Source organism: Diospyros lotus, chromosome 3 (assembly GCF_014633365.1).
Source record: "Diospyros lotus cultivar Yz01 chromosome 3, ASM1463336v1, whole genome shotgun sequence".
Lineage (NCBI taxonomy): Eukaryota > Viridiplantae > Streptophyta > Magnoliopsida > Ericales > Ebenaceae > Diospyros > Diospyros lotus.
The window spans coordinates 23,999,816-24,024,688 of NC_068340.1; the positions used below are offsets into that span (position 1 = coordinate 23,999,816).

The 24,873-nt window shown below is 35.7% G+C and overlaps 3 protein-coding genes across 6 annotated transcripts; 2 read left to right on the plus strand and 1 right to left on the minus strand.

Moving 5' to 3' along the window:
• The first annotated feature begins 2,774 nt into the window (after positions 1-2,774).
• On the plus strand, positions 2,775-10,120 carry LOC127798085 (transcription factor TGAL3-like). 4 transcript variants are annotated; one of them, XM_052331392.1, is made up of 12 exons: positions 2,775-3,137; positions 3,397-3,495; positions 3,575-3,675; positions 3,772-3,845; positions 3,964-4,104; positions 4,902-4,964; positions 5,062-5,121; positions 5,780-5,857; positions 6,297-6,354; positions 8,774-9,045; positions 9,168-9,413; positions 9,540-10,120. In XM_052331392.1, exons 1-12 carry the CDS (start codon positions 3,121-3,123, stop codon positions 9,684-9,686), a joined length of 1,356 nt encoding a protein of 451 aa, XP_052187352.1. In that variant the 5' UTR covers positions 2,775-3,120; the 3' UTR covers positions 9,687-10,120. The 4 variants fall into 4 exon arrangements, with proteins under 4 accessions (XP_052187352.1, XP_052187351.1, XP_052187353.1 ...); XM_052331391.1 differs by having other exon boundaries at positions 2,775-3,090; XM_052331393.1 differs by having other exon boundaries at positions 2,776-3,288.
• Positions 9,547-10,866, minus strand: LOC127798086 (uncharacterized). Its single transcript, XM_052331395.1, has 2 exons — positions 10,366-10,866; positions 9,547-10,271 (listed from the first exon to the last, which is right to left on the minus strand). The coding sequence occupies exons 1-2, from the start codon at positions 10,721-10,723 to the stop codon at positions 10,213-10,215; spliced, it is 417 nt and encodes a 138-aa protein (XP_052187355.1). The 5' UTR covers positions 10,724-10,866; the 3' UTR covers positions 9,547-10,212.
• A 7,451-nt stretch (positions 10,867-18,317) lies between these two features.
• Positions 18,318-19,942, plus strand: LOC127796891 (flavonoid 3',5'-methyltransferase-like). Its single transcript, XM_052329296.1, has 5 exons — positions 18,318-18,392; positions 18,527-18,612; positions 18,747-18,891; positions 19,392-19,523; positions 19,658-19,942. Exons 1-5 carry the CDS (start codon positions 18,318-18,320, stop codon positions 19,940-19,942), a joined length of 723 nt encoding a protein of 240 aa, XP_052185256.1.
• Positions 19,943-24,873: the final 4,931 nt, after the last annotated feature.

A 24,873-nucleotide genomic window follows, 5' to 3' on the forward strand; every position in this document is an offset into this window, starting at 1 on the left:
AGAACATGAGGAGAAGGTTAGGAGCTTGCCTTTACACGGCCGTTTCCTCTTTTTCTTGCACTCTCGCTGCGAAGTAAAGCGTTTAATAACTATTAATAAAACCCTGACTCGCATTAATTAAATCTAACAGTGTAATATAAATAATTTAACCGTCTAAGATCCCATGAAGGCACTCTGTAAATAAAACCCCAACGAATCTTAAATTTAATTTAAATTATATCACACCAGTAACATTCTCAATGTATATAATTAATTAATTAATTTATAATAATAACAACTTACCTATATGCACTTACGGCTAGCATTCCTTTAACTGTTTTTTTTCATTTCAATTTCATTGCACTCACCACTGATTCACACTCACACTTTGACTACACAGATATACATATAGATATTTAAATTGGCACACGGCACACTCACTGCCACACAAATCCTCACAATCAAAATAATATACGCACAGCAAAATAATGGTTTAATCAACTAAAATTAATAAAATTATACCATAATTTAAATTTCAAACCGTATAAATTTACTTGCATAATTTACACAACTTACCTAATTATTCAAACCTTAATTTGCTTGAACTTTCCTCCAATTTTTCCTCAGATTTCTCCTCCAATTTAGCTTCCGCGCGGGCTATTTCTTTCACTGGAATCTCTCCCCTCTCACTGCTGTTAATTCCCTCGGCCAAATGCTCCCAAAATCGGGAGTTAAAATAGCAAAAGAAAGAAGCTGCCAGAGACTGCCGCGTGGCAGCCAGCGCATGACCGCCTCTGGGCCGCAAAACGACGCCGTTTGGAAAAATCAATGAATTTCTTCCCTAGCGCACGCGCATGACCCGTGATTCGATCCCTCGCCCAGCACACGAACACCCTCGCGCGCGACCGCCCGCGCCAACTGGCTTCCTCAACTTATATGCACACTATATTATACTTAAGGTCATTTTTGTCCGCTTCTGGAAATCACATTTCAGCTCCCAATATTCCCATTAATTACACATGCCCCCTCACTTTCATTTCTTTCTTATTTCATTCATACCCTGACATTTCCATAATTTCACCAATTTAATTTATTTCCTATTTCAAAAATACTCCCAAATTTCTTATTTCCTCAAATTACATAATTAAACATTTCCAAATAATTTAATTATTTACCTTTAATTCCTTACTTTCCTCAAAACCACATAAATAAATACTTTCTCTTAAAATCTCAAATATTCAATAATGTCCTCAAACACCGATTTGAATAATTATTTTTGACTTTTTGGGATATTACAATATCGGTAGGTCAGATAGCAGAACATATTTTAGTTCTGAAAAAAACTGGTTGATATAGGGGGATGAGACGTTTTCTTACATGCATACGTCCTGCATTTGTAAGTGATGGAATTGAGTATCTAGCGCCAGTGGAGATTCCCAAATGACAACATGGTGTCGACGGGATTCTCATTAATGTGGATAAGATCCGCCATTAATGAGGATAAGATTTAAGCGAGAGCGCAGATACCTAGTAGAGACTGCAATGATATTCTGCAGGCTGGCGTAAGGGCAAGATGGGGCTAGATTGGACTGAGAGATGGGCCAGATTGGGTCATGAGAGATGGGACAAGATTAGGCTGGGAGATGGGCCAGATTGAGCCTAGACAGTCCAGGTCTTTTTTTAATATTTTTAGATCTTTTAAATAAAATTTACGTTTTTAAAAAAAAAATCAAATTTGGTTTATATTTTCTTATTATGTATAAAATGTCAAGGTTTTTACTTGCTGATAGACTAAATGTGATATTTATGTATTAAGCATAATTTGATGTGTTTATTTGATGTAACTTTTTATGTGACGTGATATCATATGTGGCGTAGATAACTACTTTGTTTATTTTGAGTAGCGATAAAAATTTAAAATAATAATTTTTAATAGTTAATATATCGAATCTTGATGTTTTTATATTTTAATGACCAAACATTATTTTTTTTAATTGTTAAAGTACTCCCAAATTTATTAAGTTAAAGAAATATTAATTTTAAATAATCTAAATAAGATTTATGTTTATGAATGGGCATTGGTAAGCTTGCGGTACCATTAACGACAAATAAAGTGAGCAAATTGAGATTGAGGGAGAGCAGCAGAGTCAGCCAAAGCTAACCAAGGCTTTTAAAATGTAATTTAAAACTGAGTATAGTAGAATGAATAATGTTATTAGTATACCTTTGTGTACATCTTGAGCTACACGAAGGTATATCAATGACAAAAATATCCCTCATGAAGCGTATAGAGGCGAGGGGTATTTTAGTCATAATATCCCTATGTATAGCCTATGATGTATAGATATAATATACATTTAGCATCATTCAGAGTATAATAGAGGAGTGCAATTTCGCGCATCTTCGTTTAACGAGAGTGAACTAACTCCTATTAATTTGAGAGATAAAAAAGTCATTTTGAAGAATTCTTTTTTCAAGAAATTCACCTCATTTCTCTCTCTCGTTTTCATTTGCTTTTGTTGTCTTTCTTTCACCGTGGACCCTTTCGTTGTTGCATCTTTTTTCTTCGTGATGGTTGATAAGGTGACAAAAATGTAAGGACGATCTACATGTGAGAGGGACGCCAACAAGAGAGTTGCTAGAAAAAAAAAAATAGAATAAAAGAGAGAGGAGATAAGAAAGATGGGTAACTATAAAATTAACGGAGATTACATTAAAGTGATTGCACAAAATCACAATCAGAGTGTAGATTGATGCTCATCCCCGTCGTCGATCTAAGTCTAAGCCCCTGAATATTTAATAAATAAATAAATTCACTCATTGGGAAAGATGCACGAAGAAGAAGACACTGTTCCTCGTTACGAGGACTCTACCTTCAACCATACACAATTTATACATGTTTATGAAAAATCACCGCAGGGTCCGGTTTGGTTGGGCTGCCAAGCCTGGGCATTGCGTTGGGCATCTGATGCGATTCGTCCGTTTCCAGATTGACATGAATCTTGCAGTTGGAGAGAGGGAAGGGAACTACACATATGAGGTCTTTGTGAGGTGAATGAACGCGCCGCCTACGAGAGTGGAATCAATGCGGGGGAGACTACTTATTTGCAGGTTTCCGTCTGTGGCCATTGGAAAACTAAAATGCCCCAAAAGCAATTGTCAGTTTCACAACTGCAATCAAAGCTCTCTCTCTCTCACTGACGTTGGATTCAAAAACACGCCGTACTGCGTCTGATGCGCAGGCTTAAGCTGACATATCTTCGTTTCCTGAAAGAGATTTGCTTCTCTTCGCAAAGATTTTCTGCTGCTGTGCTACTGCTCTCTCTTTCTTCAGCTTCTTTCTTTACATTCTACAGAGAGCTTCATGAGTTGTTTCTCTTCTTGTTAGTTTCTACTCACCCTCTCTTCATCTTCCAGAGGCTGCAAATTTCTACTGTTTCCTACATGTATGCACATGGAAAGAGAGATGCAGAGCTTCAAACCAGACATGTACTGTCAATCCCTCTTCTACCCGAGGTTGGTCCCTTTTGCTATCGTTATGAACCCGGTTATAAATGTTTTGAATTCAAAGTTCGTTTTGTTTCTGAATCATCAGAGGCGATGAGGGCAGCCAAAACCAGGTGCGTTTAGTGGACATTGTAGAGCTTGAACATTCCTCGGGGTTTCATCAGGAAGAGGCTACTGATTTAAGCCCAGGTTTGCCCTGTCTCTGCAACATTTCGCTCTCTCTCTAACTACTAACTACTTCAGAGTCGACAATACTTTCTCCTCATCTATCCTATTTCTTTGTAGGCTCCATCTACAATGTGAAAGCAAGCAATGTTTCTGTTCTTTCCAATAACTTGCACTTTGGTGGCTTGAGCTCGGTATTTCGTTTGTACCCAACAACTACTCCCTCTCTGTTTACATATTTTGTTTTTGCTCTAATTTCTTGCTACGTTGGTGGGTGGCCCTTAGAATTTTCTTTTATCCGAAATGGTGCAGAAAGGCACTGGTACAGTGGCGGGTGGGGGTGGTGGGGCTTTGGCAAACTGGGGTTTTGACAACTGGGGAGACTCTGGATTGGCAGACAATAGCCAGCAGACTGACACTTCCACAGATGTTGACACTGATGATAAAAACCAGGTCTCTCTGTTTCTAGCCTCATTGTCAGGACTGTTATTTTCTTGTACATCCAAAATTATCAGTTGGCGTCTTTCTTGGCTATTAGTCATCTATAAGTTTATGTGTATTGATCAGTTTCTTTTTTATGGCTATGCAAATTAGTAATTTATGGGCTCCTTCCAGATAAACTTGGAAGAACATGTTTGACAGAATTGCTTCTAAATATTGCCATACAAAATATGTCTTTAACACTCAACTTTAGGTGGGAAAATGTTTCAGCTGCTTTAAAATCATTGATGGAAATAAAAAATGTCATACAAAAAGTTATTGCCTTTTCAAAATAATAGAAGCAATACATTGAAAGCGCTTTACCACGAAGAACAAGCTTCACCTTCAATTTATTGTTACTGGTTCCTACTGGAGTTGGCGAAAACAATTCAAACTTGCAATATGGTTGGTAAGCTGTTAGTTTTTTGTGATCCATTGCGTATTTTGTTTGAGCATTAATAAGATTTTCTTGAAACACTCTCTCCATGTATGTGGTTAGGATGATTCTAAGATACATATAGCAATAGATGAATCTATTTAGATTGCAACTGAAGTACTATTCAGTCTGATTTTATTGAAAAAATTAGTTAGTTTACCTTTTTATGGAAATTGAGGTATGGTCTAATTGTTGTCTGTGGAAGTAGTTTATGCACGAATGCATGATTTCTCATAGACACTTGATTATAGTCCATAACCACAAATTTTTTTAGAGGTATAGGATTTCTGATGGATGGCAATTTTCTGTTGTGTCACACGTTTGTGGAGTTCAGCATGGAGCACTCATGGTCATGGATTCTATGGATCAATCCAAGGGAAGGACAGGTGACCAGAAGGTGGTTGATGAAATATTACCTTAATGGCAGTTGGTTACATGATTCAATTTTGTGTCCAAATGCATATATCATGTTTTCTTGCTAATTTTTGCTGCAGATGCTTCGTCGTCTGGCTCAGAATCGTGAAGCTGCACGGAAGAGTCGTCTAAGGAAGAAAGTAAAGCATTTAATTCCTCCGTTAGATTTCTGTACCCCATGGAGGATATTGTTTTTGATTATTTGGATCCTAAATGCCCTAATTTGTGCTTTTGTTTCTTCAATGGCTTCTCTGAAGTATTTAGCACTGTTGTTCAGAGTACTGTGTCTTTGTTGATCCATTTATTATGAGATGGATTAACTTGGCTCCTGTGGACCACAGCTAATGCTCGCATCTCATTTAACTCTTCTAGATAAGCATTAAAGATTGAAAATCATCCAATTAATAGTCACTGCCTAGCATCATAACTTCTTCAAAAGAACCATAAATCCAGCTAGCATCATGTCTTCTAGATGAAGGATCACCAAAGTATTTGTCTTAGTGCTCCTTAATCTATTTGTACATGTTTTCCTTTCCTTGGTGTTTTCATCTTCTTTTTTCTCTCTATCAGCGCTCTCTAAGAAATGGACTTGATAATATGAAGTTGTAGAATAACAGCATATTGTAACATGATTATTACCTTGCTTCAGATAGAATCATAACATTATGTTAAATGCTTAACAGCTATAGTATATCCTGGATTTTTGTGATTCTGTGCCTTCTATGCTTCTGTTACTCATTATGCCAATTTGACATATTGAGCACATGGATTCACTCATAGGTTATGCTTTTGGAATAGGCATACATTCAACAGCTGGAGAGTAGTCGGATTAAGCTTTCGCAACTGGAGCAGGAGCTTCAACGAGCACGTCAGCAGGTCCTCTTGCTGTATTTTTCTATGTTTTATATATATGGCATCCAGTGCGATGCGATTGTAGTTTTGCAAAAACTAGAAATGTTGCTTAGTGTGTGTCCTTTAGCAAGATTGAGGCTAATGTAATTGTAAGTTAACATAACTGGGTGGTTGTGTGATAGGACAAATCATAAACTTATGGAACCACAGGACCAAGGCACACATGTAAAGCACATCATGGCACGAATACGTACACACTGAGATGTATCTGTTTGTTGCTGTAAGCTATAGATTTTGATTGCTCAATTGATCCAGTTTTATAGTGCACTTTTGTTCTACTTTTTTCTTCTGATTGTAGGTGATACATTTGTCATTTCATTTGAATAGATGTTTGCTTTTCTTATTGCCAATGAATATTCTTTTCGCTCAAAATTCTTTATGAATCTTGTCACTTTAAATGCAGGGTATTTTTATTGTTACTGGATTATCTGGAGATCAGAATCACTCAATAGGTGGCAATGGTGAGTAAACTTACATGCATGTCATATTGACTTTAGCAAGCTTTAAGCCTTGGCACTAAGGCGACGGGTTATTATCTCTTGGCAACTCAAGAATGATAAGTTTCTGGTTTAAAGTGCAAAAGAATTCTTGATTCTTGATTCTTGAACATAAGCATCTTGTTTTTTATTGAATTTTTAGGTTGTTGAATTGTTAAAAGACTATAAGATTGATTGGTCAAGCATCATGTCTGTAAATGGGGATATGGACAATCTAGTTAGATGTTACTAAAATTGGCAGAAAGCTGAGGTTGCTGTTCGTGGGTGATAGAGTCTTTGGCCTGCACTGTGATCTTGTCAAAATAGGGATAAATGCAGACAGTGCTTGATGCAGCCATTTGGACAATTTTGGAACCTTATTACACAGATATGGTGGTGGACAGCATTGTAGTTTTTCTTTTTTTTGAAATTAGAATAGCTGTAAATCCTAGTAGTTCCAATCCCTTGAATTTCTTAAAATCTTCCCTGTTTACTCAGTGTAGGTTTATTGCTAGTTCTGTCATGAGACTGTCGGGGTGGGGGACTTCTTTAGGACCTTAAATGGGTGCAACAGAAAAAAACTGCACAATTCTTTGGATTGCCTTAAGTTTAACATGATGGTTTAATCAATGGTCCTCTCAATATCGATTGCTTCAGGAATAGGGAGGAAAGTTGGCATATGTTGTGGCTAATTTTTGCACTCAGTGAAGACCAGAATATATGCAAAATAGAGATGGAACAATGTCAGACTGATGGTGGAGTGCCAAAAGCAGTGGGACTAAAGCAAGGCTGTAACTTTGGGGGGGAGGACTGATCCAGAAGGTAAAGTAGTCATTTTGCTAGGGAAGCTCAGAATGAATTGAGATTCAGTAGGTTAGCAAGGATCAGGTCAGCTATCAATATATTCACTGTTGGAGCCAAGATGTACGATAGGTCCTGGACAAATTTCACCAAGGCTTCTGAAATTGGAAATTTGCTGTTTTGGAACTTTTTTCTTTTTGGGTTTGTAGGTCTAAATTTGTTAGGAAGATTTTGAATTTGAGCAGATTATTTTAAGTATGTTTCTTTTGAAACATTGAGAACTCAAATTTCTTTCCATGTTTTTTTTCAAATCATCTTTTCTTTATTTTTTGTTTGGGATGGTTAAACCTTGGTTTTCTTTGTATCCAATTTGAATTTCCCTTAGCAATCTTCTTCCAGAATAATAATAATGATTCTTCATACATAATTTTGTTGTATTTCCATTTATATTTGAGATCTTCTCCTTGCCTGGAGACTTTACTGGATCTTGTATGTGTTGATATCTAGCATGGGTGTTCCTTCTGCATCATGGTGCTCTGCACATAATTTTATTTTGATTTCATTTAATAGTTGGATTGGTTTGAGTAGTCGGAATGATACAGATGTGATTTTAAAAATTTGTTTGTTTTCCCATGCTAGCGAGTGGGAGCACACAATCTGCTCAGGAGATGAAAGAATTGAATGTTTAGGATAGCATGTTCTCTGTGTCCAACTATGTTCGTGTTACCATGGAAACATGATGGATTTGATTAGGAAGCACATGAGTGGAATTGCTTTATTGGTGTTTTATGAATTTGTTCAGATGGTCTCTTTTTCACGAGAAAGAGAGGTTACTGGAAGAAATTGTTACACTTGGCAGTATGCAGTTTGTGCACACAATATCATAAGAGATATTTACTTGAACACTCTGTTACTGTCTGCTTTTTCCTGCCACTGCAGATGTAACTAATTTGTGGTGAGTTCCAGGGGTTTTTCTGTAGTTACCTTTACCCCATTCCCATGACTTGTTGGGAACTAATTCCGCAGAAGTCCTTGGATCTGGTTGATCATGAAAGTCAAGATTGTTCAGTAGTTCATGATTACTCTGTAGATATCTTTACCCTATTTCCTTGACTTCTTGGGATCTAGTGTCACAGAAGTCCTTATATCCGTTGGATCATAAAAATCAGGGGCCATTATTCTGTAGTTCAGGATTGCCAGCTGCAATGAGATCATTTTTCTATACTCACATCAGTTTGATGAAATTCTTTCAGAGCTGGTTAATTTTTGTCTATGATTTCACTGTACCTATCATTTTACAAAGTTCTGATCAAGATTAAAACTGAATTGCCTTTAGAATTCGCTTGCTATGAAATCTTTTAGATGCTAGTGGTTTGTAATATGTATGAAAGTAGAGATGCTTATCTGAATGGCAGAGCTGGTGGAAAGTATCCTGGTTAGGTCCTATAAGATTTTTCTTATATGGTACTATCAGGAATTTATGGTACTTATTTCAGTTTGTTATATCCTATTGTTATTTTGCAGTTCAGCATTAGATTATTGTCATTTAGATGACTCAAGGTTATTAAATATCATACAGTTGTTTGAAATAGTAAAATTGCAGGGGCCTCAGCATTTGACATGGATTATGCACGCTGGCTTGATGAACACCAGCGGTTTATCAATGATCTGAGATCAGCTGTAAATTCTAATCTGGATGACAAAGAACTGTGTCTTCTTGTTGATGGAGTAATGTCACATTATAATGATATATTCAGGTTGAAGAGCATTGCTGCAAAATCTGATGTATTTCACATTCTGTCGGGCATGTGGAAAACTCCTGCCGAGAGATGCTTCATGTGGTTAGGTGGATTTCGTCCGTCTGAACTTCTCAAGGTTATTTACCGTTCCATGGTTGATTTTATGGAGCCATTTTTCTCCTTTTAAGTTACCTGTAATCATACTCATTTAATGATTATTTATTGATCTATTTAATTTTTCATCTTTTTTATATTTAGATTCTTGGGAGCCATCTTGAACCTTTAACAGATGAACAGTTGATGGGCTTATGTAATCTACAGCAATCATCTCAACAGGCAGAAGATGCATTGTCTCAAGGAATGGAAGCTTTACAACAGTCCCTTCTCGATACCTTATCCTCCACCTGTATGGGACCTGCTGGTTCTGGAAATGTAGCTGATTATATGGGACAAATGGCGATCGCAATGGGCAAGCTTGCCACACTCGAGAACTTCCTTCATCAGGTAAAGGTTTTACCTCATAATGACTCAACAGCTTTGATACATGATGGATACAAGTACTAGCATATTGTTCTCATAAGCGGAACATACTCCCGACAAAGGGCATAACATGAGTCTTCTTTCTGGTAGGCTGATCTTCTGAGGCAACAGACTTTGCAACGAATGCACCGGATTTTGACCACCCATCAAGCAGCTCGGGCACTTCTTGTCGTCAGTGATTTTATGTCTCGTTTACGAGCCCTCAGTTCTTTATGGCTAGCACGACCCAAGGAATGAGCTGCCAGATTTTAGCATCAATGCTTTTAAAATAATTAATCAGGTACTTGCTGTCAATCAGAAACCATCAGATGCATGTGGCTATGCAACACAAAGATGGTGAACTCAAACAACACTGCAAAGTGACCCGGCTTTCCTTTGTTAGTCGGTATAGGTAATGTCTGCATTGCGGGGTTGAAGCCATGCATAATAGTGGTAGTTTTAAGGAGTAACTAGTATTTAAGTCGTAATAGAGAATGTTGCTAGAACGGCCTTCTAATGCAATGTTGGCCATAGTCTGAGCACCGCAAATATGAACATTTCGTGGTGACTAACAAACTATCACGTTCAGTGTACTTGACTTTTGTGTCATTGCTTCGTATTAACCTGTCCTGAATCTGTGTAAACTAGCATTCATGTCATGTTATACGAAGATATAGTCTAGCTGTTGTTAATCTTGTGTTATTGCTACAATATTAGTTGCATAAATTAATTGTATCATCACTATGCATTGACATTTCAAGTATGGAAGGAATCATTTCAGTCATTATTCGTTCTTGTATGCGACTGGCTTGTACATTCTTCCTCTGCCGTTGTTCCTCTCTTCTGCAAACAGAATTGGGAGAATAATCAGTATATAGAAGTCACAGAATATGACACAAAAATCTCAAATTTTTTCTGGGTTTGAAGAAGCACATACTCGGCCTTTGTTGCCTCCTGGATTTGACGATATGAGGTATGAACACCCCAGTGCCATTGCCGCCATTGCCACTTCTCCACAAGCTCACGAGCCAGGCGGGCACATTGGCACTCTCTTGAGTCTCCGACCAAGTGAAATAGCTTCCTGGCAGCAGCGCAGCCGACCAACCAGAGCCCGAACAAAGCTTGGTGCTTCTTGCAGAACTCGAATTCTTGGTTCCTGGTAAGTCCCCATTATCCTCATCTTCTTCTGCTGTCAAAAGTAGAATTTGCCTTCTTATTTCGGCGTAGAAAATGTCATCATCATTACCCTCGTCTTCCATGTCAATTTCTGGGCGAATTTTGTAATTGAATGCCATGAGAAAGCTCGGGATAGGAGATGTTTGATCTGAGATGACATGCTCTGGGGTTTTAATTTTATATGAAGAAGCAGCAGGAGAAGAAGAGACCCTGATTGGGGTCAATGAAGTTGATCCATGGAAGCTTAAGCCCGCCCATGAATATGTCCTGATTTGTACGTTTCTGCGTGGCTGCATATTAATTTCGCCATTAATTATTGACTTGTGGTTTGGTGGGTTGACTGTTTAAAGTAAGTAACAGGTGCGTTTTATTGTTATTGGGGTGGGGTGGGGATTGGAGTGGTGGTGTCGTAGTGTCAGTGTCAATTTGGAGTCAAAGAGTTGCCGAAGTTCAAGCCTTCTAGACGCTTGTTGAGATTTATGCTTGGAATTGCTGTGTCTTATTATCATTAAAAAGAGTTAAAGAGGACAATAACACCAATTAGGGGCATAAAATTGGTTTCCCACGTGTGGGCTGGTTTGGTTAAGTGGTTTGATTTGAATTGAAAGTTGAAACTCATGAAACCCGTGTCCACTTTTGGGTGCCCATCTTTAGGCATTTGGCTGCCATGTGTGTTGACCCTGGATTGTTGCTGCCGGTCTCTCTCTCGTGTATATTTTTTCTTTTGAACAATTTTTTGGTTGTGATGTAAAGAGACTCTTAATAGATTAAATCACTTGTTGTTGTCAAGATATAATAATGAATTTAGTTATTAGGAAACGTTATTGTCAAGTCATTTGAGTAATAAGACATTGAGTAATAAAAGTTTTATAACAGTAATTATCTCAGTATCTTAGTACTAGAGATGTATTAGATATTTATTTATAAAAAAATATAAAATGATCTAAAGTGTCTTGGGATTAAAATGTTTTTTTTTAGATAATGTTTATCTTAATTTTAATTGGATTGGAATTAGGATTGTTATGGATAATATCTAATTTTTTTTTTTTTTTTATAGATGTTTATGTTATTCTTTTTGAGAGAATTTTTTTAGGGATGATGTTATCATTTTTCTGGATAGATTTTTAATTGTGAGTTATTATATTTACGCGTTGTGGGACCCTCTTATTAGAAAAATATTGAGGCGGTGCACCAAATTTTTTGTGAGCTTGGTGAGACCTCACGTTAAGGTGGGCTGCGGTCTAAGGTTCGACAACGAACCAAAGTATGGCCGCAAGCCTTGCTTTTGCGGCCGCTAGCTGTAGTTATGGTTGCAGGTTGTTTAACAGACGTGGGGGCCGTGGCTTCTCGGCCACGGGCTTGGCATGGCCTTGCGCCGCGAGCCTTTTATATATATATTTTTCTTAATAATAATTAATTTTTTCCTCTTATTTTGATATGATATATATCAATTGCTGCATACTATTTTACTTACGTTTCCTAAGGAGAAGAGTAATCATTTTCAATTGGTTATTTCTCACTCGTTTTCTTTTTGTGGGCTCTTCCGGAGTATTTTCTGTAAAATTTATGCCTAAGTGAATATTTTCTGTGTAGTTTCCTACTATAAAAAGGGGAAGGGGTCCACTTTTGTCTTTACTTGCCCCCTCATTTCTTCTCTCCAAAACATTTTTCTTCTAATTTTTTCAAACATTCTTTCATCTTCTTTGCTTCTTCACCCACAACCATTTGTTGTTGCTACAGTCGCTCGTTGCCTACATCGATAGCAGCCGAAGCCACGGCAAATGTCAACAACCCTCGGCCGCTGCGGTTGTCAAATCGCCACCAGCTGCCGCGACCGAGGTTTTCGCCTCCATCCGTCGCGGCCGCCGCTTCGTCTGCGATCGCCCCGACTTTGCCTTTAGCTATCGGGACCGCCAGATTGCTACCAGCAGCTGCGGCCGAGGTTTTCGCCTCCATCTGCCGCGACCGCCTCTTCTTCTGTAGCCGCCGCGGCAGCCGCTTTGTCTTCAACTGTCATAGCCGTCGCTTTAGATCCAGATTTGTCTCCTGCTTCTAGCTTCATCTCCTGTGGCAACATTTCTTAATTCCGAACATTCCTGAGTTCCCAGGTTTTTGGGCTTATCTCCCATTTCCTTGTGCCTTTACTCATTATTTGCTATATTATAATGAGGTGTAAGAGGGTAACTCGAGAAATTCTAGAAATTCCTAGTGGCCAATCCTTGGGGAATGCTTCTATTTTGTGGGTAGATGACTTGGAGAGGATTGCTTCCTCATTCCCTTTTTCTCCTGATTATGATGTGTGACTTCCCTATCCGACGGAGTATTGTCCGGCTTTAGTCGACGTAGGCTGGGTAGCCATATATGAAGCTTCTTTGAGGGTTGGTCTTAGGTTTCGTTTGTCTAACTTTGGTCGAGATTTCCTTAACTTTTTTCACCTTTTACCTTGTTACAATCAAACAGAGATAGCAAATCTCCACACACATAGTCAAAATCAGCACTGATGAAATTAAAGAGAAATGAAATAGGAGGCAAAAGATTTATAGTGTTTCACCCCAAATAGGGGCTACGTCCACTTGAGCTCTGGTGAGAAGAGCTCACTCCATTAAATATATTCAATTTGATTACAATGAAATCAAAACCAAAGCAACCCTGATTTTCTATACAATAAGGCTTAGAATCACTAACAGATTAAGAGTTTATCTTCGATCAAAAACAAAAACTAGAGAACACAAAAGGGAAGATGAACTATACAGAATTTACAGAGAGAGAGAAAGAAAAACCCTAAAATGACAACTCTCTCGGCCACCCCTCTTTTCTTTCGTCTTCCACTTCTTGAATCATCAATCTCAAGGCGTGATAAATAATGCGACTGAATGGTTGGGATTGCACATAATAAAGAAGCAACAACGGCCTGGATAAGATCGTGCAAAAAAGACGGCTGCAGGCTATGCGACAAAAGCCAAAAGCCTTAGGGCTTGGGCTGGCCCAAAGATGGCTGCAAATTGGCCCTCCAGTGGGCGCCCAAAGGGGCAGCCCACGGTTGCCAAATGGCTCCCCAATCCTATGGGCCACATTTGATATTTCACAGAAAAATATAACATACCTTCTCAAATTCATCCCAATGGTGGGTTACTATTGATTGCCTTCTCTATTTTGCTTTCGGCCCTCTAGTCTTCTCCTATTTTTTTTTTTTTTTTTTTCACTCAGTTGGCTCTATGGCCACCGTTAATAAAAGCAAGGCTGCTGGCGATGAAGAGTGAGGAAGGAGGTAGTTGGCGGTGGTAAAGGCATAAATATTAGATGATTTGGGAAATAATATGAGTTTTGATCCATTAAGTATTGGGTTAGATCTGGATGAAGGTCAACTTAAGCCATTACTTTGGGGTTTCAAAATGCATCGCAACAACATTATGCCCAAACGATGTCATTTTGTTAATGCGTTTATTATTAGACACATCAGTACATCACCTAAGTGCCATGAATGTTATGGCAAACATCTAGTCGATTGAAGATAAAATTAAAATAAAAGTTAAAATTTAATGACTAAATTAGAGTAAAGGTCAAAACTGAATAAAATTAAAAAATAAATCTAAGTTTAGAATAAAACAGTCTAATTGGTCTTAATTTAATAACTAAACTTTTAAAAAATTAGTCAATTTCAATGCATCGTCAGTCAATTATTAGTTTAGCTAAAGACAATTAACAACACTAACAGTTGACTAACAAAATGTACTAAATTGGAACAATTTTAAATTTTCAAGTGCTAAACTGATCTCTCAAAACGAAATGGTAATAAACTGAATAATAAAGTGGGGCAAACAAAACAAATGAACTTTCAATTCAATTAGAGTTGTTGAAGTTGTGGAATTGGAACTCCAATTCAATAATTCCCAATTAATTGGCAATGGTAAGCTAATTGAAGTTTATTATTGGTGGTAAGGTAAAGGAAGGGTTTTTAAAACTTTAGATCTCAACCTTGATTTTTGTACTTTTAACAAAAACAAGAGAGGAAAACTCTTGTGTTCATTGCCTTTGCGCTTCATTCCCCTCCGCATCTCCATCCCCATAGGAGATATATATGGTCAGTTTAGAAGATCTTTAAAACATTTTATACGTCTTTCTTAATATTAATTTGTTTCAGTCGACGTCGACGCTTTTCAGTTAGAACTCTTGAGGCCGTAGGATTAATTAAAATTTAGAAATTTCAATTCAGTGGTTACAAACAAGCTATAAATAAAATTAACAAAGATCTCGATTTTTGATCTGAATTGATATATTCATAAAAAAGAATCACGTGCATGTATGTGTTTTGAAGGTACACCGTGAACACGAGGCCCAAGCAATATTGAAAATTCCAAACTTGTATATTTCGTCACACATGCACACATCACATGCACCGTCCTCGTCTTCTCCTTCTCGTATGTTATGTTTATGACCACCGTCGTCGTCGTCTTCTCCTTATATGTTTATCGACCTTCGACCAGAAGATAATTAACAAATATACACATGCACATACACACACAAAAGAGAGGAGTGAATCCGCGTCAGGTATATGTGCAATTAAAACAATATTTTTAATAATTGATTGATGATGGTATTTTGAAATCAACCATCACGTGCGGCTTCAGCAATTGGACCTTGGGAGTGGAGTTTTGGACTTGGCGTTGTCGGATCTCAGGAATAGAATCTACAAGACAACAGAGTGACGGGGCTAGGATCCCCCAAGGTGGACTCCGACGTTTAAATCAGTAAAGTAAATGTAAATAATAATAAATGTAAGAGCTGGAGAATTTAGTCATATCTGGTGATGATCCTTGCTTTTTATAGGCATGTCTGTTATAGGGTGTCCAAGATGGGCATCACGACTTCCGAGGACCCTAGTCAAGCTGGAAAGGGTCTCGCAGTCCATGTGTCAATCTCTCGAATTCCGCTTCAGATTGTGGACTTGTCACGTGTCAGTCACTTGGGCAATCCACGTGGCGAGCGATACTACTAGCGCGTAAAGGTATTCTTGTAATTTTAGGTGGTGCCACATCATTGATATTTTATTTTTATTTTTATGTAAAATTTAAATTAAGATGAATTTGATATAGTAGTAAAATTAATTTTAAGTCATAAGTTTGGGATTATAAGTCTAAATTTTAAATTTTATGTTTTTTAAGTTAGAGGGGTAGCCCGAAATAGGCACGAGCAAAAACACAAAAAAATTTTAAGAAAGAATTTATTATGAGAAATTTGATAGCTATAATTTATTTTTTAATTTATAAGAAAAATTTAAGCAAAATGAATTTTAGTGTAATACTAAAGTTGTTTGAGAAATTAATTGTTATTTAGATATTATGAGTTCAAATCTTGTTCTCATAGTTAATTTTTATTTTTTAAAAAAGAAATATAAATGTTATTTTAGAATTTTTTTATTGATATGGTTTTATAACACCAATTATGCAAAAAAAAAAAAAAAAACCCTCAACAGTGTTGAAGTTTAGTTTTCTAATTTTTCTAAGTAAAATTTAAATAAAGACAAATTTGAGAGTGCTAATAAAATTGGTTTTAACTTAATATCATGAGTTCAAATTTTGTTTACATAATTTTTATTTTTAAATAAATACACAAAGGGTATTTTGTGAAGTCACTTTATTGCCATGGTTTCCCAATTCCAAAATGAAGTGTTTGATTATTTTATACAAGAGGTGAGGCCATGGAAAAACAGAAAAAACAATTTAAATGAAAGTTTATTAGGTAATGTTTGGTGATAACAATTTACTTTTTAATTTTTAAGCAATATTTTAAATAAAATGAATCTTGATGTATTGATAAATTTGTTTCAAAAGTCAATTATTGTTTAGAGATCATGAGTCTACATCTTGTCAATGTTGTTATATTTTCTTTTGTTTTTTAAGAAAAATACTTTATGGGTGTTTTAGAAAAATAATTTATTAATATGATTTTATAACACAAAAATATATTATATATTTATATAGGAGCGTAGATATATTAGATGTATAATCCGTGCTATATACATGCAAGTAATGTAATTATTAATCAATTTCAAAATTGTAATATTGAACATTATCCTAAGGGGATAGTTAAAATATAATAAATATATCTTATTTTTAGATAAAATATTCTTTTTACACTTTAAACATTATCTATCAGTTATTTACTATTAATAATCAAATTTTCTATTTAATGGTATAAATAATATTGTAACGGCCCGCCTCCCAGAGCTCTTGCTAGCATAGAGAATTCGTGAGAAGTTTATTACTTGAATGATATAAAACAATAACATAACTAAACTCATACATATACCTTTTAATATAAAACCATACTCTTTTATCTCATAACATTTTATAATCATCCTTACATAATCATTCATAGTACGACTCCACCTGGGCTTACATAACATACACTTATCTTATGAACATGAAAGCATTACTCCGACCAATCATATGACACCCAAGATCTAGTTTCGGGAGAGCTCTGTACTTGCTACCACGGCTTAACATCTGGACCCAATCCTGCATAACATACTTGCAAACTCAGGCTATCATCTTACATGGAATGATGGAAAACAAACGTGAGTCACAAGACTCAGTAAACTCATGAAAGGAAGGATATAGGTTAAAGACAAAACTATTCTCATAACACTCTATGTAATTCATGTCGATGCAACGTCATATCATGTCATGTTCAATACCTACCTTATTTCTGGATGCATAAATATATAGTAAATTTCACATAAACGGTGCTTGGGACCCACATAAAACACACACTAGCGCCCAAGTCCAACATACAAACTTGTTAATAGCCCACTATAGGCTATTATAACATCAATCATAACCCACTATTACCTTCTCATTCAACCATTAGCTATTCCTGTCATACCCGCGACCTCACCTTGCACACGCGCATGCGCGACCGCTTGCGCTAGTTGCTCCCTTCAGTATATATATACACCCAAATACATTTAACATGTTCGTGACTCATTTCCTGAAATCACAGAAACACCCAAAATTTTCAGAAACTCGCTTTTACACCCCTTTTACTAATTACACTATTACCCCCGAAACTTTTGAAAATTCCAATCATACCCCAATTTAATAATTCCATAACTATTTTAAAATAAGATAATTGATAATTAATTACCTATTTCTTCAAAATAATATAAATAAACACTTTCTCTTAAATTCTCAAATATTTCATAATGACCTTAATATTAGTATTAATAATTATTATTTATCTTCAAATTTCTGGACGTTACAAATGTAATTGAAATGTGTTTATTGATTATTAAACACATAATTTAAATACCATTCTCGCCTATAATAATAATAATAATAATATAAATAATAGTCATGAACATTTGTCCGTGAGAATAACATCCACATATATAATATATATTAATCCCTTGCCCCTCGGTCTCTGTGTTTATCAAACGTATATAAATAAATACAGACTTTTAAGCTGTGAAGTGCGGTTAGAATTGCCATCCAGTGCAATAAAAAGAAGGAATCCCGGTTAGAATTCCTCATCAACGTAAGGAATTGGAATTTGGAATTTGGAATTGGGAATTGGGAATTGGGAATTGGGAATTGGGAATTTAAACGAAGGCGTGCATGCACGTGCATGTATTGCAAATGTATGCATGATCCATGACCACGTGTGTCCCTAATTCCACAAAATCTCCTACTATATAAGATGCATACGCATAATATGATTACTGAAACAAGCAAAGATATGGAAGACCACTCAAAGAAGTGCCTTCTCCAAAGCGAAGCCCTCTCCAAGGTTACGTCACTTCTCTTGAAGGCATTTTATTGTCAGTCTGGAAATTCTATTAACTTAACAGAAAAAATCGACTTACATACAGACGTTATATTATAGTAATGCTCAAATCATTTTGAATTAACTTTTCGACACAGTACATACTGGAAACTTCTGCCTATCCCAGAGAGCATCCACAACTGAAGGAACTGAGGGACGCAACTCTGCGGGAATACAAGTATTGGTATTGCCTTTCTTCCTCTCTCTCTCTCTCTCTCTCTCTCTCTCTCTCTCTATATATATATATATATATCTATGTTAATTAATTTTACACCCTCTTAATTACAAATTTCATTCATGATTTGTGTATACTTGAAGGAGTTTAATGAGCGTGCCGGCTGATGAAGGGTTACTTCTCTCAATGCTTCTAAAGGTCATGAACGCCAAGAAAACCTTGGAGATTGGAGTGTTCACTGGTTATTCTCTCCTTTCTACTGCTCTTGCTCTTCCAGACGATGGCAAGGTTATTAAGTTTTTCTTTAATTTATTATACTTGTAATAAAAAATATAGGGCAAATAGAAAAAAAAAAACCCCAAAGTTTTTCACAAATTTGTGATTTTATTCAATTATTTCAATTTTAGTAATTATATCTAATTAATTTAATTAGATATAATTTTATCTAACACCTAAAATCGATTTATAAGGTGTGTCTCAATACTAATTTGACATCCTAAGTGTTATTTAATAATAATATTTTTAAGATCCATATGTATATATAAATAATAAAAAATATAAATGTGTATATATTAGTATTGACACATGCCTTTTATATCGATTTCAGGTGTTAAATAAAATTGCACTTAATTGATCGAATCAATTGAAATATAATTGTCAAAATTGAAATGATTGGATAAAGTTATAGATTCGTAAAAATATTTATATTTTTGCTATTTGCCCAAAAATATATATATATATATATATTATATATATGGTTTGAAAGTGGAAACTTTTTATTTCCACAGATAACAGCGATTGACCTGAGTAGAGAAGCCTATGAAATGGGACTGCAATTTATTAAGAAGGCTGGTGTAGAGCATAAGATCGATTTCGTGCAGTCAGATGCCCTCACAGTTCTCAACAATCTCCTCACGAAGGTTTGCTAACTAGTTCATATATATAAGTCAATATGTACAGGCATGCATGGTTGATGATGAGATCGATCATATATATATATACATATATATATATATATAGACACACACACACATATAATTAATATCGAATGCAGGAGAAACAAGAAGGGGCTTTCGACTTTGCATTTGTGGACGATGACAAAGAGAACTACATGAGTTACCATGAGCTGTTACTGAAACTGGTGAGGGTTGGAGGAATCATAGCTTATGACAACACCTTATGGCGGGGTAGAGTTGTTGTTGCAGAGGATGAACCAGCTGTTGACGTTGCAAGGGATGCCGTGAGAAAGCTCAACACTTTCTTGGCCTCTGATCCTCGCATCGACTTATCTCTTGTTTCAATTGCAGATGGCCTCACCCTCTGCAGGCGCCTCTACTAGCCCCACCCCACTTCTCGCCTATGCCCTATGGGCGCGCGCTTCTATTAGGCCAGAGGTGAGCTCTGGAGTGTATTTCAGCTATGAAAAAGCAACTACTTTCCAGGGCAACTACTTTACAGGGCCGAGGCCCATGGGAGTTGGGGTCTTAGGCTATTTAAAATTTGGAATCTTATTAAAACATAATAAAAAATATAAAAATTTTATTGGCCCCTTTTGAGTAAAAAATATTTTTAATGTTAAAATATTTAAATATTTTTACTATAAAACATGACCAAAAAAATTTATTGGACCCCGTTTTAGGGCTTAGGCATAGGCCTCCCAGCTACTTTATATGCATCATATATATATATAGAGAGAGAGAGAGAGAGTCAGATATATATATATATATATTTACTTATTTGCTTGCATGATTGGATGGGCTTGCCAATATTTGATCCTTTTCTGTATTTCTTATTGACTCCAATCACCTACTAAGTGAAAAATATTATTCTTATAATTAAATCATTTCCTAGTGCAAAAAAACAATTATAATATTCCTAAATTACTCACTTAATAACTTACCCTCTACAAATATTTTTATAATATAGATTCTTAATTAATTTAATTAATAATGTATATTTTCTTAGTTTAAAGGTTATGATTTAATCAAATACTGTTGGTATAACATCTCGATATTTTAGAAAAAATAATAGAGATTTATTTCTATGTTTGAAATGATTTAATTAATAGAAATACGTGGATTGACGAGCTTAATGAAGGAAAATTTATATCACTGTATTTGTAAATAGAGAGGTGGTTGGAAGTTTCTGGAATTTTTGGGATCTAATTAAGTATAATTTTGAGTTTTAGACTTGGTTTAGTATAAAATTAATTGAGCCACATACGTAATACCTGAAATTTTATATTGAAAGTATTTTGAAATTTGTAGAATTTTTGGGTCAAAATGCAGTTTTTCATACATTAGGGCCAAAATGCAATTTATGAATCTTGGTCGAAAATGGTGAAACGATTGTGGCAAAGGCAAAACTTGGAGGATAAAATGTGAAAAGCAAGTTAGGGACTTGTAAACTCAAGGGATTTGTGAAATAAGGATCAAAACGCGATTTTTCGTGCATTCGGGCTTAAGTGCAATTTATTAATTTTGGTCGATCAAAAAGATATTTTTTCTTAAACTTTGGGGATGAATTGAAGAGTGTAGAACTAGTGGGGCCTAACGAAATTGTTGAAAAACTTAGGGGTTTCGAGTAAGGGTCCAAACTGTAATTGGAAATTAGGTAGAGGATAAAGTGTAAAAACCAAAAGTTAGGTGGAAAACATGGAAAATTCTGGCCAGCCTTACTATCACTGTCGACCAGCCACCGCCGACATTGGGAATGTCGCCCAAGGGGTCCAAGAGGTGTTCCAAGCCATGATGAGTCGATTGGTAGTGGCCATTGGTCGAGATCGACCGTGATTTGACTGAATTTAATGGTGGAAGTGACCGAAAAATTTGGTCGGCAAGTCGTGGCATTTTTCTCATGATTCAAGACTATTCGAGCCACTTGGTAGCTAGATTTGAAGCTTAGGGGTGAGGTCAGCTTGAGATTTATCGGGTATCTGCTGGAATTTGCCTATAAATAACGCATCCAAGGCTGAGGGTTTTATTGAAGTTCAAGCTTAAATTCATGTTATTTTAGAGTGAATCGAGTATTGTGGATAAAAGACTTTTGTTCCTCGTGTATCGGAGAGTTTTTTTGGAGATTTTGGTGAGGTTTCATATAGGTTTTAGAGGGTTTTGAGAATTGGCTAGAAAATCGAGAAGCTGCTAGAGCAGAGCCTGTAATCGGCTTTTTCGGGCACTTCCGGTGGTGTTTTTGGGCAACCAAGGGTACCCCTAGGATTGATTTGAGGAGTACTTCAAGTAAGTGAGATCATTTCAATAATCGGAGCAACTTTTAGGTTGCTCGAGGAAAAGTGTTCGCCTGAAAAGAAAAAGCGCACGCAGTACACACGCGAATTTCACACGTAGCACATGCACCTAGCGTGTGAGGTACAAGGTATTTTTGAAATTATTTTTAATATTTTTAAAAAAATATTTTAGAAATTTCTGTGAAAAAAATATTTGGAAAAAAGTTTGAGGAATTATTTATTGTGGATTTTTGAAGAAAAAAAGATTTATGAAAAATAGGAAAAATAAGAAAAATTAAGAAAATTATGAAAAAATTAGAAAAATCAAGAATATTGATTTCCTTGGATAAATAGTTGGTCATGAAGTGATTTGACCACTAGATTTGAGGATTTGCACGACATTCAAGGTCAGCACGTATTTCGAAGTTACGACAAAAATTACTATTCAAAGATGAATGGTTCAATCTTATACTTGATTTGGTTTTCAGGCAAATGATTTTGACATGTGAATGGTTTGCCTAAATACTTTCGTTTTACAAGCATATTGTGCAAATATTGAATTTACTACTAAATGCATTAACTGTAAATGTTTTGTAAAAATTGCACAGCGTGTGGTTTTCATGATATTGGTGTGTGTGAATTCGTGTCATTGCGTGTGTCCATTAGGATGAGTGGGGTCACCTTGAGAATGGGGCAATGTTAATCTCAACCGTATGTGAAAATGGATTTTTCTTGGGTGACGTCAATATGCATCCCAGAGATTAAGTATGTCGCGGTAAGATCAATCTCAATTGTATGTTGTGAAATGGATTTTCCATAGATGAACGTCGATGTGCATCCAGGAGATTGAGTATGCTAGGGAGATTTCTGAAGGTTGACGTGTTGTGTTATTTATATGCCATGCTCATGATCATACATGCATTCTATGAAACTGTTTTATGCCATCACTTAAATAATTCAACATCTAATCTGGGTTATACCCTTAGAACATTCAAACATTTCAGACGAAGCTTGTAGCAAGGGCAAAGGTGAGGCTCGTTGAGGGCCGATGGAGAACAAGCATGATAGTCGTTATTTATGTTTTGAAATCATGTCATCTTTATTGTGGTTTGAAGACACTATGTATGAGCAACTATAGTAATCTATAATATTCGATTTTGTTAAGTTTCGCTGTGTAATAAGCCTTACTTAGCTTAAGTTAATTGGTCTTGTTAGCTAACTAAGTAGAATTGGGGTTCTGGGATTTTTTGTGAGCATGTGAAGATTGTTCTTTGGAACACTGAGTGTGTTGAACTTAAGTATGGAAAAAAAAAATCTCGATAATCCCTTATAGTGACATGCTCGGCGAGGCGAGGTGTTACAACATATATCAATTGGGGGATTATATATATATATATACATATATTATGCTTGAATAGTTAAGGCCAAAAAGAGAAGTGAGGATAATGATAGAGTAAAAAGTCAACTAAAGAAATTTGGGGATTTGAAATGGGAAGGCATCGGCAAAAAGGTATAGTAGGCTAGCGATCAATAGTAAGGAGTTGTCGACCTGTCACGAACGACCACCTGTTTTCCTTCACTTTGTCGACCGTTTTCTGTTGGGCTTGATTTTTAAGCATCTCGCTATGTAAAGCAATTATATGTGTAAGTTTGAAGAGTCAGAATAGATGAAATTTGATGTACGTTGGACAATAAGGTCTAGGGTGCTTATTAAAGTTTTATTATGCATGTTATATTTTGGCATTAATTGATTAAAATGTTGAAAATATTTTGTGGGTCAAAGAAGTAAAATTAATGAGAATATTATTATTTTGAAAAGTTAAAATTAATGAAAAAGGAAATATGTGGAAAAGTTAAATTTATAGTATAAAGAAAAGTCAAAAGCAAGTGGAAGTTTGAAAAGTCAATAAAGGGAGTTGTACTATGGTTGAAAAGTTAAAAATCTAAATTGAGAAGATGGATTTGGGTTGTATGGTGGGATGTGTAGGTGTATGTATGTATATATATTTATATATATATTAAATTATTTCATATGATTTATTTAGAAAAGTGTTGCTAAATTTATACTGTCCGCTATTTCATATGTGACTACCGGTCGAACCAAAACAAAATACTTTTTCTTGGTGGGTGTGATCCGTTGGACATAGATCCAATTTTTCAATTTTTTAGATGTTTTGGAATTTGTTTTTCCTATTCTTGGTGGTATTAAGATGCCATTGTGTCGGTCTATATATATGTGTATATGTTATTTGGGAGTTTAAATATAAGGAAAGGAAAAGAAATAAAAAATGGGGAGTTGTTGAAAAGCGATTGTAATACCTGGGAATTTCAAAAGGGCTCAAGAGTAAATTTTCTTGGGATAAAAGTGAAATTACAGATAAATTGAGAGTATAAGTGTAATTTTTTACCGTTGTGAATGATTGAATTGACTGTAGAGAGTGCCCTAGAGCTGAGATGCCAAAAGAAAATGATAAGTGATGAGTATTTCGAGACTTGATTTATGGTATCGAAAGAAATCAAATCAGGGACGATTTTTGGTACAGCTAAAATGTAGCTGCAATTTAGGATGCAAAATCGAATTATTATAAGGTGCTTTTGGAAAGTCAACGGAACCTTGAGGCGGTTCATATTCGGTATGTAGGACAACCCTTTAGTGGATTCAAGAAGAAACAAAAAGATTTACGAACAAAATGAAGATTCGGGTCTAAGTGCAATTTTTTGAAATTATCGGAAAGAGGTCCACATGATGTTTTTTTGGAATCTTAGAGTATGAAATGAAGAATTCAAAGCTTGAGGGACTCAATGAAAGTTATAAAAAGTTTAGGGACTTCATGAAAAGACAAAAATGTAAATAAGTCAAAATAAATGGGTAAAAGTGTAATTTCCAAAACTTTGAAGCTGCCATGGAAGACCAAGTATAACGCCCCGCTTTTTCGAGCGTTAAATAACTTAGGAATTTCGGGAATATTTTTTTTCTCATATAAATCATTTTCCAACAATCCTGTTTTACCTTCTCAGCGTACTAAAATAAGAATCAATAAGAT